At 43.6% G+C, this 16,096-nt stretch overlaps 1 protein-coding gene across 1 annotated transcript; it reads right to left on the reverse strand.

Annotated features, from left to right (window-relative positions):
- Positions 1-2,366: 2,366 nt before the first annotated feature.
- LOC133505279 (uncharacterized) lies at positions 2,367-5,458 on the reverse strand. The gene is made up of 9 exons (XM_061828378.1): positions 5,326-5,458; positions 5,097-5,161; positions 4,948-4,985; positions 4,835-4,862; positions 4,683-4,709; positions 4,084-4,255; positions 3,405-3,517; positions 2,678-2,849; positions 2,367-2,507 (listed from the first exon to the last, which is right to left on the reverse strand). Exons 3-9 carry the CDS (start codon positions 4,969-4,971, stop codon positions 2,402-2,404), a joined length of 642 nt encoding a protein of 213 aa, XP_061684362.1. The 5' UTR covers positions 4,972-4,985; positions 5,097-5,161; positions 5,326-5,458; the 3' UTR covers positions 2,367-2,401.
- Positions 5,459-16,096: the final 10,638 nt, after the last annotated feature.

A 16,096-nucleotide genomic window follows, 5' to 3' on the forward strand; every position in this document is an offset into this window, starting at 1 on the left:
GAGAAGTTACTTCTCCCTTACTGACCTTCAAACATGCAGCCTTGTGTTTGTTGATATTGTCCACACTTAGTTGTACGTGCGCTCTTCCGCAAGCCTTAATCCATCGGACACATTTCTTCAACTGTGTTTTAGGCTTTTGAAAATGTTGAAAAATCAACCGGGCCCCTTGTAACCTAGCAGGATTGGTTTCATCAGACTTGCACGTTCCCCAAGCGTATCTGAGGACCGTTTTCTTCGTAACATTAACACGCTACTGACAACCAGCGGTGGAATTTTCCCCCTCTGTTGTGGAGCACTGGATGGGACGCATTTTGTCCTCAAAGGCGCTTTCAAGTCAGGATTCCGGGTAAAAGGACCCTTTTTCCTGGTTCTCTTGGCGCTTGTGGACGCTCAGTATTTTTTCGAGTGATAGATGTCAGGTGCTGCGGAAGAACAACTGATGGTGGAGTTCTGGCCAATTCAACCTTTGGTGAAGCGCTGCGTTCCGGCACCCTCCATTTGGCTGCTGACCTGCCACTACCTGGAGCTGATCACCGAGGACCCCAACCACACGTCTTTGTTGAAGATAAGGCTTTTCTGCTCCCGAAAAATCTCATGCGACCATTCCCCGGATGTATCATTCCAAAAGAGCACCAGATCTTTAACTACCGTCTCTCCCGAGCCCGGCTGGTGGTGGAGAACGCCTTCGGGTTTCTGTCTGGCCAGTGGAGGATGTCCAGACATGACATTGCAGCTCATTACGAAGTTCCTGAAAAGTGTGTGAAGGCAACCTGTCTTCTCAATAACTTCTGCAGAAAACAACGCAGGCATCTGCGGCGAGGGGGGGCATCCAGCTTGAACAGATCAAACCGCTGCCAGGTCTGGGAAGACTCGCCGCCAACAACTCGACAAGAAAAGCGAGAAGGCTTAGGGAGGCTTTCACAGCTTTCTTCTTGGCTTAGGGAGCTGTTCCATGGCAAGATGGAGGGTAAGTGTGTGTGGTGTGTGTGTGTGTGTGTGTGTGTATTTTCTCTCTTCACTTGTAACCAACCACTTCGGTCAACCTCTGATTGCTCTGCTGGATCCGGACGCCATTCCCTCTGTACCATTTTGGGCGGTTCTCCTACGCGCTTCAGGTTTTCTAGACTGCTCCGGCAGTCCGTTTATCTCAATGCAAAATTACTGTCAAAACTAACGATCTTAAAATAGAAATCCTGTCCCGAATATTATTTTTTTTTTAGTGGCTGTATACCCATCTATCTGTCATTTGGAACCCATGAAGCTTTCATCCTCTGCACCCGTGCAATCCATTTTTCACGACAAACCAGGTCTCTTGGAAACCTATGAAGGGTAAATCCATCCTCCCAAGCGTTCGAGCAATATCCAGCAATGCAACAAGCCGGCGTTTTAGCTAACACGAAGGAACAACGAGCTACCTTCCCGCAGGTAAAATAGGAACAAACGAGTCCACTTGAGGGCGCTCCTGCCCCGTACGTCACTTCCTGCTTCTTCTCTCGAAAACAAATCCCTCGAGAGGATTTTCATGGCGGGAGTTACAAAAAGCCATATGCGTCAAAATCATGTTTTGTGGTGAAGAAACGGATGGGTCCATACCGGCTGTCATTTTTTTCATTAATAACATAGTGAAAATCATCCATTTCATGACACCTGACCTTTAAGCGCTCCATTGAGTGAGGTGACTACGCGGCCAGTTTCTTTTCCTCTACACACCAAAAAGTGTTTTTTTTTTTGTAAAAGCAGCACACGATGGGGCGTGGGAATACCTACTCTCCATGTAAAGCCTGAAGCACATGCAATCCGACCCCATCAGGTGGATGTAAATAATATCAGGGAGCTGCAATTTGCAAACACCCAACTCAGGCTGTTCTGTTGTAACTAAGCCTCGTTGCCGGAAATGATGAAGCCTGTTCAGATGAGACGACAAACGTCTTCTAATACAACCAGGGCAGTCCGCTTTGGTATTTTCAGTGCCCTGAGAATGAAATATGTAATGAATGAATGATGGTGTAATATAAAGATGATACTGAGGATAATTGTAAAAATTGTATTTAAAATAAAAATATTGATGACTACCTTGATGTAACTACTGTTTTTCACAACTAAATTTTACTTCCTCCTATTGATGGTTCTCAGGATTACAGCTACGCTTTAGCTGGAGTGAAAGAATTGTACGCACTGCAAATATTTATTTCTTGTATTAAATAGATTTGATTTCATCAGTCTAAGACTGTGTGACTTGTGACTTGTTTCACAGTCTTGAACGTATTAAAGTATGTCCAAAAAAGGTTTGAAACCAGATTAAGAGATGCCCCCCAACCGCACAAAGGACACCACAGTATAAAAAGTATACCAGAATGAACGACGACTTGGAATTCATAGTTTATTTTACATGAATATCCAGTTAGTTACAGAAATCGATGGGACATATGAAGCGAACTTTATAATCAGAGCAACGTCGCCCCGTCTGGTCAGCATTTTTACAGATGAACCCAGTAGTTGTATCCATTCTGCAGAGAGATGAAAGTAATCACTTAAATCCAAACATGGAAAGTAATAGCGAATTCTGAGCCCATCAGCTCAGTGTACTGTACATTTGTGAGCAAGGGAAGGTCCTTAAAACAAGCAGATCCGGTTAGATTAAATACAATGAATGTGTGCAATGTAGTGTAGTACTTACACAAAAATGACATCCCCTGTTGAAGCCAGACTACTTCCAGCGACGGTTTGGACCTCAATGTCCAGCGGAAATTGGCAGATTTCATTTGGGTGTTCAATGTAGAGATTCCCAAGTGTCTCATAGTCTCCGGTCCCACTAGGGTTGTCTCGATCGTACCATGGAGTCTTGCATTCTTAATAAAGACAGGAAAGAAGATTACAATGTAGTTTGATTCAAATGAAAGTTTTCTGAATCCAATCACATGGTAGCTCTGCTCTCAGGTTGTTTACAGTATTATATTGATGTGAAAACTTGTGGCTGAAATCAAAGTAAAAACATTGGACTTTATTCAACAGTAAACGTGAAATGTTATTTCTCCACACATTCATGACAGATTGAGAAAAAAAAAAATATTCATGCCATGCAGACCGATGTCCAAAATACCATGACCATTTAGATGTTAAGGACTAAATTTGGTTTTGCAGCTGAACAGTATATAGACTGATAACTGTCCAATTCTTAGTGTTCTGTATCCAATTCCGACAAATTGTGCTGGAAATTATTTTCTATTGGTTTGAAGCAGGGTGTGGTGGAGTTTCATTAACTTTGATGCACTGCCAAGTTTAAAAAAAAAAAAAAAAAGCCAAACAAGCATTTGTGATGTGCAATATCACATTTACGATTGAGCTGAACGGTAGTGGGGTAAAGCATAAACTATTGGCTAAATACAGTACTTGTGCAAGAATACCTTTTGCTTTACAGAACTCAACGGGGCACAAGAAACGAACTTGATAATCTGCACAAAGACCATCATGCAGCTGGTCACGATTTCTACATATAAATCCAGTGTGTGCATTAGATCTGTGGAGGGGGGCAGAAAGAGAAAAAGCAACCTTTTTCAAAACATACCAGAATTTCTATAGTATGCACTGTCAAATTAAAGAACAATTTGTATAATACAATTTGCTGCGACTGAGGATACCATTTTAGTTCTTCACAGAGTTTGCCCTGTATTTGATTTTTTTTTTTTTTTTTAATTTAAATAAAAGATCCTGTCTAAAATGCGCAGATGTTCTAAACAGCAATCACTAAAATTTGCCAACCATAGCCTGGCTTTCGGTCCAATATCTGACATGGAAGGGTCAAAAGAGAGATGTTCTCAAATTTGGGAGATAATTGACTAGTTTGATATCAAGCAAGAAGATTTACATGCTTGCATCATTTTAGACAGTCTAGGATAACAGCCCCACCCCCCCAAAAAAAACAAAACATTATAGAACAAAATTACCTTTCCACAAGGCTGAAGTACAGGTCTAAATTTGTACAATTTGTTTTAATCTTCCTCATGCCTACACTATGGATCACATGTTCCATTGACAAAATTTGGGAAACATTGAGTTAACATTTGTGGTTCATCTTGTACTTACGTATGAATCACATCGCCCGTTGTACCAACACTGGCTCCAGATTTTGTTTTGACCTCAATTTCAATTGGATGCTCACAGACCTTCCCTGGGTTTTCTTTGAGCAGGTCTGCAAGAGTTTCATAGTCTCCAGTACCAGAGGGGTTGTCACGATCAAACCACGGAGTCCAGCATTCTGGAGCAATCATTTAGTGGGTGGGACATGTTTTAAATCACAGGATTACCCATTTCAAATGTGACATACATTTACCTATGTTGCCGAGTCATTTAACACCCTGCTGTGTTTTAATAGCTCACAAGATACAGTATTATAGTTACAGGCACCAAACCGTTTAAGCGCCATGTTTTGTTAGCATAATGTTCCACTTGTAGGAGACTTACAATGACAGTTAAGGACAAACTTTTTTTTCACCACAATAACTAACATGACAGATTAGGAGTTAAAAAAATCTCATCAATATTTGGTTAAAAAAAAAGTCAAATGTGTTTGGACTCTAAATATGAGAATACTCTGAGTAGACTAAAACCTGTCGGGCGTGTTATGCCTTAGATTTTAAGCACTATAATCGATGCAGAATAAACAAAATGAGCAGCCTTCTTACGGTCACTACTGGCTTGGATGAGATTCCCTAGGGGGAAAAAATAAAAAAATCACAAAAATAAGTTTCAGATACAGGATATGTCCAAGGTGTTTCAGAGAAGAAATATTGTACAGACTGAGGTTGAAGGGAAAAAAAAAGAAAAAAAATCTCACCAGATTGAAGGAGCACGAGTGTGAACAACTGATGCCGGAGTACATTCAGTATTAGTACAATTGCATGGTAAATCTTGATCCATGTTTCAATTGAAGAGATATTTATACATTACCCATTTGATCATTGAAAGTGACATTTTTGTAGCTTTTCCTAAAACGTAAAAAAGTACCAAGTGTATATATAAGTATAACCAAGTATACCATTGGCTTAAGAATTGTTTCAAACTAATTACATTGAAGAAAATCCTCAAAAGAAACTTACACGACTGATGTTCTTGATAGGGTGGCTGCGTTTACAACAAGGAACGATCCACTAGACTAAATTTCCTGCACACAGAGGCAATAGTTCATATTTTTCACAGGTTGTAGCAATGAGTCTTGTTGGAGGACTTTTTTCCTCCGCGTGTTCATTTAAGTTTGAGGTATGAGAATGTTGGTTATCCAAATAAAGGCTGGAGACGATGAACAGTTTCTTCAAAGAATTTACTTACAGAATATTCCGGGCCCTTACGAGTTCCAGACAATGGCAGTAGAGAGCAGATCACAAGTGCGAAGATACAGAGAAAGCACACATCCTTTATCTGGTCAGAAGGGCGGACCATGGGCGGTATCAAACCTGTGGCATGACATCGGGGCTTTCCACGGAGACAAAGGGTTTCTGTCTCAACCTGTCCTAGATCACAATAGATTATTTCGAAAAGTGTCCAGTATGCAGTTCATCAAGGTTAGCCAACGTGCAAGGATGCGATCAAGGACACGTGCCTACATAGCAGAGCCCCACTGAGGACATGAGGAAATTATGCAGTCATGACTAAATATGGGCAAAAGACATACTTCAATCCCCCTTTCGGACTCTTTTGAGTCCGACACCTGAAATGGACAAAATTAAAGAAAGGTCGTCAGGTGGAGGGATCGCTGAACCTAAGGCGGATCTGTCGGGTCGTGTTGACGAGATGTTGAGTCACGTGTCCCCCTTTCATGCAGGACGTACTGCTGTAGCTGTCTACTCCGTGACCTGTACACCTTGGTTCAGACCATTCACGTTTAATTACTTTTGACCACACAGATTCACAACTATTCATTACGAGTGGGCCCGGGTGTATAAAGGACCCTGGGGACGACTGGTCCTTGGCCAGATCGTTGCGGCTCATGCCCCGTTCCTGCACTCCCGTATCTCTGATCGTGAACACGTGTGTACCGACCTCTGCCTGTTCTCCGACTGACACCGTAAGCCTGACTCCTTTGACACTCCTGCCTTCTCGGATCGATCTCCCGTGTACCGACTCCTGCCCGCCCACGGACCTGCTCTCTATGGTCGACGTCCTGACTACCGCTGCTGCACCTGACTGTCTGCCTGATCCCCAACCTTGGAACAGGTCTCTTAGTCTCCTGAGTCCTGCATTTGGGTCCTCCCTCCGTATCGATGGGTCGTGACACTACGCTTGCTGTTTCAGATTTTCAGGGATATGGCTCTGGCCATTACAAAAAGGGAACTAGTATGACTAGCAAATACTGGTAACCTGACACTGTTTTAATCATGTCAGTGAAATCCTATTGAAATCACTTGACCAGGGCTGTCCACGTCCGGATCGTGGACTCCCTGTGGTGGTTTCATTTATACCTACTGCAAATGCTGCAGTCCTGCAATTCACCTTTAACGGTTTGTCTCATGAAAGAATGCCACCAGGCGTGGAATCATCTGTGTTTCATCCACACCTACAGAATTTTTTTTTTCAATTGTATCTGAGATGAAATGCACTTACCCTCTGAAATATGTCTTATGCCAATATTTAGTCATGACGACATAATTTCCTCATGTCCTCAGGTCTAGCCAGATGTGTCCTTGATCGCATCCCTGCACGTAGGCTAACCTTGATGAACTGCGTACAGGACACTTTGTACTAATCCATTGTCAACTACAACCGGTTGAGACACAAACCCTTTGTTTAAGTGGAAAGCCCTGAACTCACGCCACAGGTTTGATACCACCCATAGTCGTCCCTTCTGACAAGATAAAGGATGTGTACTTTCTCTTTATTTTCGCACTTCTGATCTGCTCTCTACAGCCATTGTCTGGAACTCATAAATGCCCAGAATACTTTGTCAGTAAATTCTTTGAAGAAACTGTTCATCATCTCCAGCCTTTATTTAAATAACCAACATTCTCACTGTCTGAAATTAAACGAACATGCGGAGGAAAAAAGCTTCCTCCAACAATTGGTGACCATAAAAAAAAACTATATATATATATATCAAAGTAAGTAGTTAAGAGGGAAAACATGTAATAATAATAATCCTTCTGAGATCACAAATTGTAGAAATTAAAGTGACCTTAATAAAATGGCCTAAGAAGGATATGACAATACCCAGTGTGTGTTTCTTTCGGCTTGTCCCTTTCGGGGTCACCACAGCGTGTCATCTCAGATGAACGCATATATATGTTTGGCACAATTTTTACGCCGGATGCCCTTCCTGACGCAACCCTTCTCAGGGAGTGGAGGCCCCAGTGGGATACGAACCCACAACCCCTGGTTTACCAAACCAGTGCTCTAACCACTGAGCTACGGGGCCTCATATGACAATACCCAGTAGTAGTTTAAAAAAAAAAAAACAAAAAGAGCGTCCTTCAACATCTGCTGGTGCGCGCACACACATGATTAGAGCGTGGTGGGGCAAGTGTGTGTGTGTGTGCAAGATCAACGGAGGCAACACTGCTTATAAGTTTGCTGTTCTCATTCTTGTTTTTATATGTTTGCATTTTTAAGGTTGAGTTCTTTGAGTTGTTGCTTGCGTAAGTGTGCAAGGAAGCCCAGCCCCCGCGTTCTTGTTGCTTTTTCACTTATCTGGCTCTCTGTTAGTAATAGAAAGACCTGTTGACTACAAAAAAAAGAGAGAGGGGGGGGGGGTTTGTTTAAAAACAAAATGCAGGGACAGTTTGATCGGGAAAGTGAATGGTTCGATTTGCGGCAAATACCAAACCATTCTGAACAATTGTTGCTAAATGTACATGTGAGAAATGCATGTGATGTGTGTGTTGGAGGGTTGCCTGTAAAACAATGAGATAGTGAGAAAGAATAGTTGAAAGAATGGATAAAATGTTGTGAGAAGGGTTCCCTCCATTGTCTTCGACTGCGTGTTTGGTGACAATGAAAGAAACGGAATAAGCTTGTGTTAAAAGAGTGGTGGAAAAAATTAACAGGTTGTCTTCAATAGGTAGAAACGTGAGGGAGAATACTAAGAAAGTTGTGGAAATGAAAGCGAGAGCAAGAATGATGCAATGGGATGTGCGTTGAAGTTGTCCCGTTTGGCTGTCAAGGAAGAAAGTGTTGGTCTGGTTCCGTCAACACCCAAACTGCCCTCCACGCCGCCTCCTTACTTGGAGGAGAAACGGCCTTGGGCGTTGTCTCCAACTAACACATTTGTACAGTCACCTTACTATAAACCAGGAAAGGTTTAAATTAATTTCAGGCTCCATTATTGAATGTAATTGCGGGCCGGCTCAAAGTAAATGCAGAAGATCAAACGTCTCTCACTCATGCACAACAGACATCGAACATGAATACAGTTGCGGAATCTTTGGCTGCTGGAGTGACGGCCCCATTAGAGAATTTGAAGGCAGATTGGAAAAAGTGGCCAATTTGAGAGCTGACCCATTCACACGTTTGACTCAGCAAGGACTGTAGAAGGCAGAATTAAACGGACACCAAGAGGTGCCATAAAATATCAGAAATCAACTTAAGAGAACTGCTACTGACCATGAAGATAGAGCAAATGCTGAAGTGGAAAAGCAAGACTGCTGCGCCCTTCGCGCTAAACAAGAAGCAGCCCGACTGAAAAGAGAACAGGGAGTTGCTGTCTACGCTGCGGAACACGCAGCTAGAGGCTCTTCGAATGTGGAAGCAGAAAACAGGTTGTATGTTGCTCAGTTACAATCAATTAGCAGAATTAAAGTCTCATGTCCAGAATCTTTCAGGTGCCCACCCTGACTCCGTTTTGGATCGAACCAGAGGTCCTGAAGACTCAGATGAATCTTCCAAAAGTCTATATTTTCCTCCTCATCGGTGTGTGACTCGTTACCAAATCTTGCAGGCACCCGTGTTAGCCAAATCTTTCTCTCCCACTGGTGTGAGTGTGTTGCTGCAGAAACTTCCACCCATGCAATCTGGTGGTGCCAATTGGCTTCAAGCACTGCAGAGAGCGGTTACTGGACAAATGTTAACAGCAGGTGACATCTTTTTTTCTCCTTAAACAATCATGTCTGATGCAAAATTCTGGTTTTTCTTCTCGCCCCGATCATCAGGCTCTTACACGAGAAAATTATTTGACCTTGTCTACAGCGTTAGATACTTTATTCCCGCTCCCTGAGTGTGTCATTCCAGATTTGGTTGCTCCCAAAGCAGATGAGGAGGCCGCAGCTTTTCTTGACCGAGCCCTCACTGATTACACTCTGAAAACAGGACACGGCCCTAGAGCCTGTGCTTTGCATTCGCAAGTGTTCCGAGCAGCCATTTTGAAGGGCATTTTCAAGTCAGTGGCGCAAACCATGGAGGCCAATTTGGACCTTCCTGGTGCTGAGGTTGACTGGTGGTAAACGTCATTTGAGGAGACATGCTAAAGATAAGGTAGACAAACAAAAACTACAGAAACACAACTTGCCATGTTGCAGTTGCAAAATCTAAAAAGCAGGAAGAAGCCGTTCTTGCTCTGATCTCATCTCCCTCTGTTGGTGCTGAGTGCATGATGTATCAAGCATGGGTCGAGGTGCGTCCCTGGTGGCCGTAACGTGTGCTTCAATTGTGGACAGCCTGGTCATTGGGCCCCCGAGTCCAGAGAGTGACCTCAAGGGTCTGAATGGAGCATGTGGCTACAATCAAGTAGGTTACAACCAACCCCAAGAGAGTCAAACCAACAGTCACAGACTCTTGCCTTCATTTGTGTTTGCATCTAACTGTCCAGTCAATCTTTTGGGCAGAGATCTCTTCATCGCCACATGCCCTCTCATCAAATGCAGCCTTGATGGACTCCTACTGGAATTTCCAGATGGTAACACCATTCTGCTGCTCTGCCTCCGGTGCCACCTCCCAGTTCCCGCTTGTTGAACAACATGCACCACTGCCGACATCTACTGGGCAAGAGTGGATATTGACTCCAGTGGGTGGCTCGAAGCTGAACGCTTTTGGACTCTCTGGTCACCTTGGGTTCTCAACCTCAGATCTTATGATATGGTAACTGATTGTATGCATTGCACTCTGTACGATAACAGATCAGAGGATGAGATGTATAGTGAGGCATTTCAGGAAATTGAAAACAACATATGGGAATAGAACATGGGTGATTTGTTTGCAGGCAAACCAGGTGTCGCCTTTTCGGAGTTCCTGACTCCTGAACAACTCAAATGGTACAGGATGGCGGATCCCCCGGATCCTTCTATGCCTCCTTGTCACCCACATGTCTCTTTGATGATCTCGCCTCAGCACACAGCGAAGGATCTTTGTCCGTTCGTCTTGGCATACACACAGGCCACAGATTGGCAAAATTCATTTCACTCTGTATTGCTCTATTCCCTGTCACTTGATGCTTATTGGATTCAGTTGTGTGGATTCACACATTTTTACCCACTTCTGTTTCGGAGCACCAGCTTCTGGATAGACACCATGGGCGTGAGACAACCGAGAGCGATTTTGCTGGTCAACTTCTTGATTCACTTCCCACATCGCTGTGGTCCATGTATCCCACTGACGTTGGTCTCTGCAATGTATCACCTGTTGTGTTTCAGATGAAACCAGGACCAATATATGTTCCCCAATACTCTGTAAAAGAGGCTGGGATGGTTGGCATTTCGGAAACAATTGACGGCTTGCTCAAAGCAGGGGTGTTGTGTGAAATTCCTGGCTCTGATTTTAACACCCCCATCTTGCCTGTTGTAAAGAAAAACACTGGAAAGTTTCGCATGGTCCATGCAGCCGTGTTAACCCTCACTTTGCCCTTTGCCCGTCCCGAACCCTCACTCGACACTGTCCCAAATTACATCAGCCCACACTCATTTCACTTGCATTGACTTGGCTAATGCTTTCTTTTGCATTCCGCTTCATCCTTCCATGAAGAATTTTTTTTGCTTTCAATTGAAATGGTGTTTGGTATTCCTACAATCGTCTGCCACAAGGCTTTGTCCTTTCACCTGGACTCTTCAATGACTGTCTTCGCCAGTTGCTGTCTCCACTTGAATTGCCTCATGGGGTTCTCCTGGGGCAGTATGTGGATGACCTCTTGCTGGCGGCTCCATCTGAAACTTCTTGTCTCGAAGCCACTGGGTCTTTGCTTTCTCATTTGGCCTCTGTTGGACTGAAGTGTTCCAAGTCCAAACTCCAGATTGCCCGACCACAGGTTTCCTTTCTTGGACGTCTGATCTCACGCCATGGCACAGGAATGTCTCCCTCTCCCAAAGACGATATCCTCCATCACCCAAACCAACAAATGTCAAAACCATGCTGGCCTTTCTCTGTCTTTGCAACTACTCCAGGCATCATGTTCCAAATTTTGCTGAACTCACTCACCCACTCAGACAGATGGTCAATGAACAAGGTATGCACAATCTTTGTAACACTCTTTGTTGGACCACGGAAGCAGACTCTTCCTTCATCTTCTTGAAACATCATCTTTCCACTGGCGCAGCTTTTGCAATTCCTGATTACAGTCGCATCTTCTATCTTGACGTGTCTGAAAAGATCAGCAGTGTTTCTGCTGCTCTTTATCAGAAAGGGGAAAGAGAAATTCGACAAGTTTGTCTGTATGCATCAACTCCATTGGAAAAATATGAGCAAAGAAACTCAATTTGCGCTTCTTTCGCATCTGCTCTAGCCAGAGTGATTCAGAAGACATCTTACGTTGTTCTTCATAACCTACTGACTGTGCGAACATCACGCAGTACAGTCCAACACATCACGAGTCAACCTTTCACCATGACCGGAGGAAGACAGAGGAAAATGTAACCAATTTTAACACAACCACATATTCGCTTCACTCATGAAGGGGTAAACATGACTGAAGGTCTGCTCGGAGGAGAACCGCATTGTTGTGTACAAAAAACTACGGAAGAAAACTCACTCCGCACTGAACTTAATGCGACACCCAGACTTGATTCTTTTCACAGATGGATGTTGCTTCAAAGGCAACGATGACCTACAATCTGGATTTGCAGTAACCCAACCCACAGAAACAGGTTTTGAAGAAGTGCAGGCAGAAAGAATTCCAGGATCCTAGTCAGCACAAAGAGCAGAAATTTTGGCATTAACGGCAGCTCTCAAGTTGGCAAAAAATCAGTCAGTTAACATTTACACAGATTCGGCACATGCACACATGGACAGTTCATGTTGCATTAAAAGAATGGCAGCGAAACGATTTCCAAACTGCAACCGGTACACCTATTAATCATCAGGACAACATTCTCGAATTGCGAGAATGATTTAATGCTCCCGACAGCGGTGGCAGTACTGAAATGCAAAGGTCACTCTCGAACTAATGATTTTGTATCAGCAGGAAATGAATCAGCAGATCGAGCAGTAAAAAAGGTTGCGGGGTACCGACCAACACTCTAACTGTAAGTGAGTCTGAATGTGACAATCAACAGGAGGTGACAGTAGAAACAGTTAAGTTGTAGCAGGAAAAGGCAAGTCCAGAAGAAAAGAGTGTGGAAGTCGAAAGGGCGTGTCAAAGATGAGGATGGCATATGGCGAAAAGAGGGTAAGTGCATTTCATCTCAGACACAATTGAGAAATGTCATTTCTGAAGCCCATGGGACATTCCATGTAGGTGTGGATGAAACACTGAGACGACTCCACGCCTGGTGGCATCCTTTCATGAGACAAATTGTTACAGGTGAACTGCAGGACTGCAGCGTTTGCAATAGGTACAACAGTATGCTTACAACGAAATCACCACAGGGAGTCCATGATCCGGACGTGGACGCCCCTGGTCAAGTGATTTCAATAGGTTTCGCTGACATGATTAAAACAGTGTCAGGTTACCAGTATTTGCTAGTCATAGTAGTTCCCTTTTTGTAATGGCCAGAGCCATATCCCTGAAAATCTGAAACAGCAAGTATAGTGTTAAAACATTTGGTTAATCACTACATTCACAACCAGACACTCCCCTCGAAATGAATACTTGTGAATCTGTGTGGTTAAAAGTAACTAAACGTAAATAGTCTGAACCTAGGATTACAGGTCCCTTTCAGGTCACGGAGCAGACGATCACAGCAGTACGTCCTCCAGGAAAGGGGGACATGTGGTTCTACATCTCGTCAACACGACCTGCCAGATCCGCCTCGTGTTCAGCGATCCCTCCACCTGACGACAACCGGAAAACCACGTCTTCTCAAGTGCCAGCTGGCACCCGTTGATGACAATATTTGACAAGGAAGCTGACTACGCCCCAGTTCGACTCATTCCAGTGGAAAAGGCCCCATGCCCGATGCACCACCCACTCCTGATGATGACGACGCTGGCACCTTTCTTTAATTTTGTTCCCGATGAACTGCATACTGGACACTTTTTGTAACAATCCATTGCCATCTAGAACCGGTTGAGACAGAAACACTTTGTCTAAGTCGAAAGGCCCGATGTCATGCCACAGGTTTGATCCTGATCATGGTCCGCTCTTCTGACAAGATAAAGGATGTGATCTGCTCTCAACAACTTTGTCTGTAACTCATAAGGGCCCGGAATATTCTGTAAGTAAATTCTTTGAAGAAACTGTTCATCGTCTTCAGTCAATGGAACATGTGACACATACTGCAGGTATTTTTTAAAGTTAAAACAAATTGTACAAACTTGGACCTGTACTTCGGCCTTGTGGAAAGGTAATTTTGTTCTGTAATGTTTCTCACTGTACACATACAGTATTCAGTAGTTCACCTGAGAGTGTCTAAAATGATGATGAAAGCATGAAAATCTTCTTGCATAGTATCAAACTACAGTCAATTATCTCCCAAATTTTTTGCCCCTTCCATCTCAGATATTGGACCGAAGGCCAGGTTACGGAGAAAGGTTGGCAAATTTTGGTGATTGCTGTTTAGGATATTTGCGCATGTGGCATTTTAGACGGGATCTTGAATTTAAATTAAAAAAAAAATGCAAATCAAGGGCAAAGTCTTTGAAGAACTAAAATAGATAGAATCCTCGGTCGCTGCAAATCGATGTACTATGCAATTTTTTTTCTTGATTTTGACGATGCTTTTTATATAAATTCTGTCAAAACGAATCAGCAGATCGAGCAGCAAAAAAGGTTGCGGGCTACCGAAAAACACTCCAGCTAACTAAGTGAGTCTGAATGTGACGATCAACAAGAGGTGACAGTAGAAACAGTTAAGTTGTGGCAGGAAAAAGCGAGCCCAGAAGAAAAGTGTGTGGAAGTTGAAAAGGGTGTCAAAGATGAGGATGGCATATGGTGAAAGGCGCTTTGGAGGACGCTTTTTTCCTACACGTGTTCGTTTAATTTCGGACAGTGAGAATGTTGGTTATCCAAATAAAGGCTGGAGATGATGAACAGTTTCTTCGAAGAATTTACTTACAGAATATTCTGGGCACTTATGAGTTCCAGACAATGGCTGTAGAGCAGATCAGAAGTGCGAAGATACAGAGAAAGTACACATCCTTTATCTTGTCAGAAGGGCCAACTATGGGTGGTATCAAACCTGTGGCGTTAGTTCGGGGCTTTCCACTTAAACAAAGGGTTTCTGTCTCAACCGGTTCTAGCTGGCAATGGATTATTACAAAAAGTGTCCAGTATGCAGTTCATCAAGGTTAGCCTACGTGCAGAGATGCGGTCAAGTACACATCTGGCTAGAGCTGAGGACATGAGAACATCATGTAGTCATGACTAAATATGGGCATAAGACATACTTCTATCCCCGTTTCGGACTCGAAAGAGTCCGACACTTGAAATGAACAAAATTAAAGAAAGGTGCCAGTGTTGTCATCGTCCGGAGTGGGCGGTGCATCGGGCTTGGGGCCTTTTCCACTGGAATGAGTCGAGCTGGGGCACAGTCAGCTTCCTTGTCGAACGATGTCATCAACGGGTGCCAGCTGGCACTTGAGAAGACGTGGTTTTCCGGTTGTCGTCAGGTGGAGGGATCGCTGAATCCGAGGCGGATCTGACAGGTCGTGTTGACGAGATGTAGAACCACATGTCCCCCTTTCCTGGAGGACGCACTGCTGTGATCGTCTTCTACGTGACCTAAAAGGGACCTGTAATACTAGGTTCAGACTATTTACGTTTAGTTACTTTTAACCACACAGATTCACAAGTATTCATTTTGAGGGGAGTGTCTGGTAGTGAATGTAGTGATTAACCAAATGTTTTAACACTATGCTTGCTGTTTCAGATTTTCAGGGATATGGCTCTGGCCATTACAAAAAGGGAACTACTATGACTAGCAAATACTGGTAACCTGACACTGTTTTAATCATGTCAGCGAAACCTATTGAAATCACTTGACCAGGGGCGTCCACGTCCGGATCATGGACTCCCTGTGGTGATTTCGTTGTAAGCATACTGTTGTACCTATTGCAAACGCTGCAGTCCTGCAGTTCACCTGTAACAATTTGTCTCATGAAAGGATGCCACCAGGCGTGGAGTCGTCTCAGTGTTTCATCCACACCTACATGGAATGTCCCATGGGCTTCAGAAATGACATTTCTCAATTTGTCTGATGATGAAATGCACTTACCCTCTTTTCGCCATATGCCATCCTCTTTGACCCGCCCTTTCGCTTTCGACTTCCACACTCTTTTCTTCTGGACTTGCCTTTTCCTGCTACAACTTAACTGTTTCTACTGTCACCTCCTGTTGATTGTCACATTCAGACTCACTTACAGTTAGAGTGTTGGTCGGTACCCCCCGCAACCTTTTTTACTGCTCGATCTGCTGATTCATTTCCTGCTGATACAAAATCATTAGTTCGAGAGTGACCTTTGCATTTCAGTACTGCCACCGCTGTCGGGAGCATTAAATCATTCTCGCAATTCGAGAATGTTGTCCTGATGATTAATAGGTGTACCGGTTGCAGTTTGGAAATCGTTTCGCTGCCATTCTTTTAATGCAACATGAACTGTCCATGTGTGCATGTGCCGAATCTGTGTAAATGTTAACTGACTGATTTTTTGCCAACTTGAGAGCTGCCGTTAATGCCAAAATTTCTGCTCTTTGTGCTGACTAGGATCCTGGAATTCTTTCTGCCTGCACTTCTTCAAAACCTGTTTCTGT

Source organism: Syngnathoides biaculeatus, chromosome 8 (assembly GCF_019802595.1).
Source record: "Syngnathoides biaculeatus isolate LvHL_M chromosome 8, ASM1980259v1, whole genome shotgun sequence".
NCBI classification, from domain to species: domain Eukaryota; kingdom Metazoa; phylum Chordata; class Actinopteri; order Syngnathiformes; family Syngnathidae; genus Syngnathoides; species Syngnathoides biaculeatus.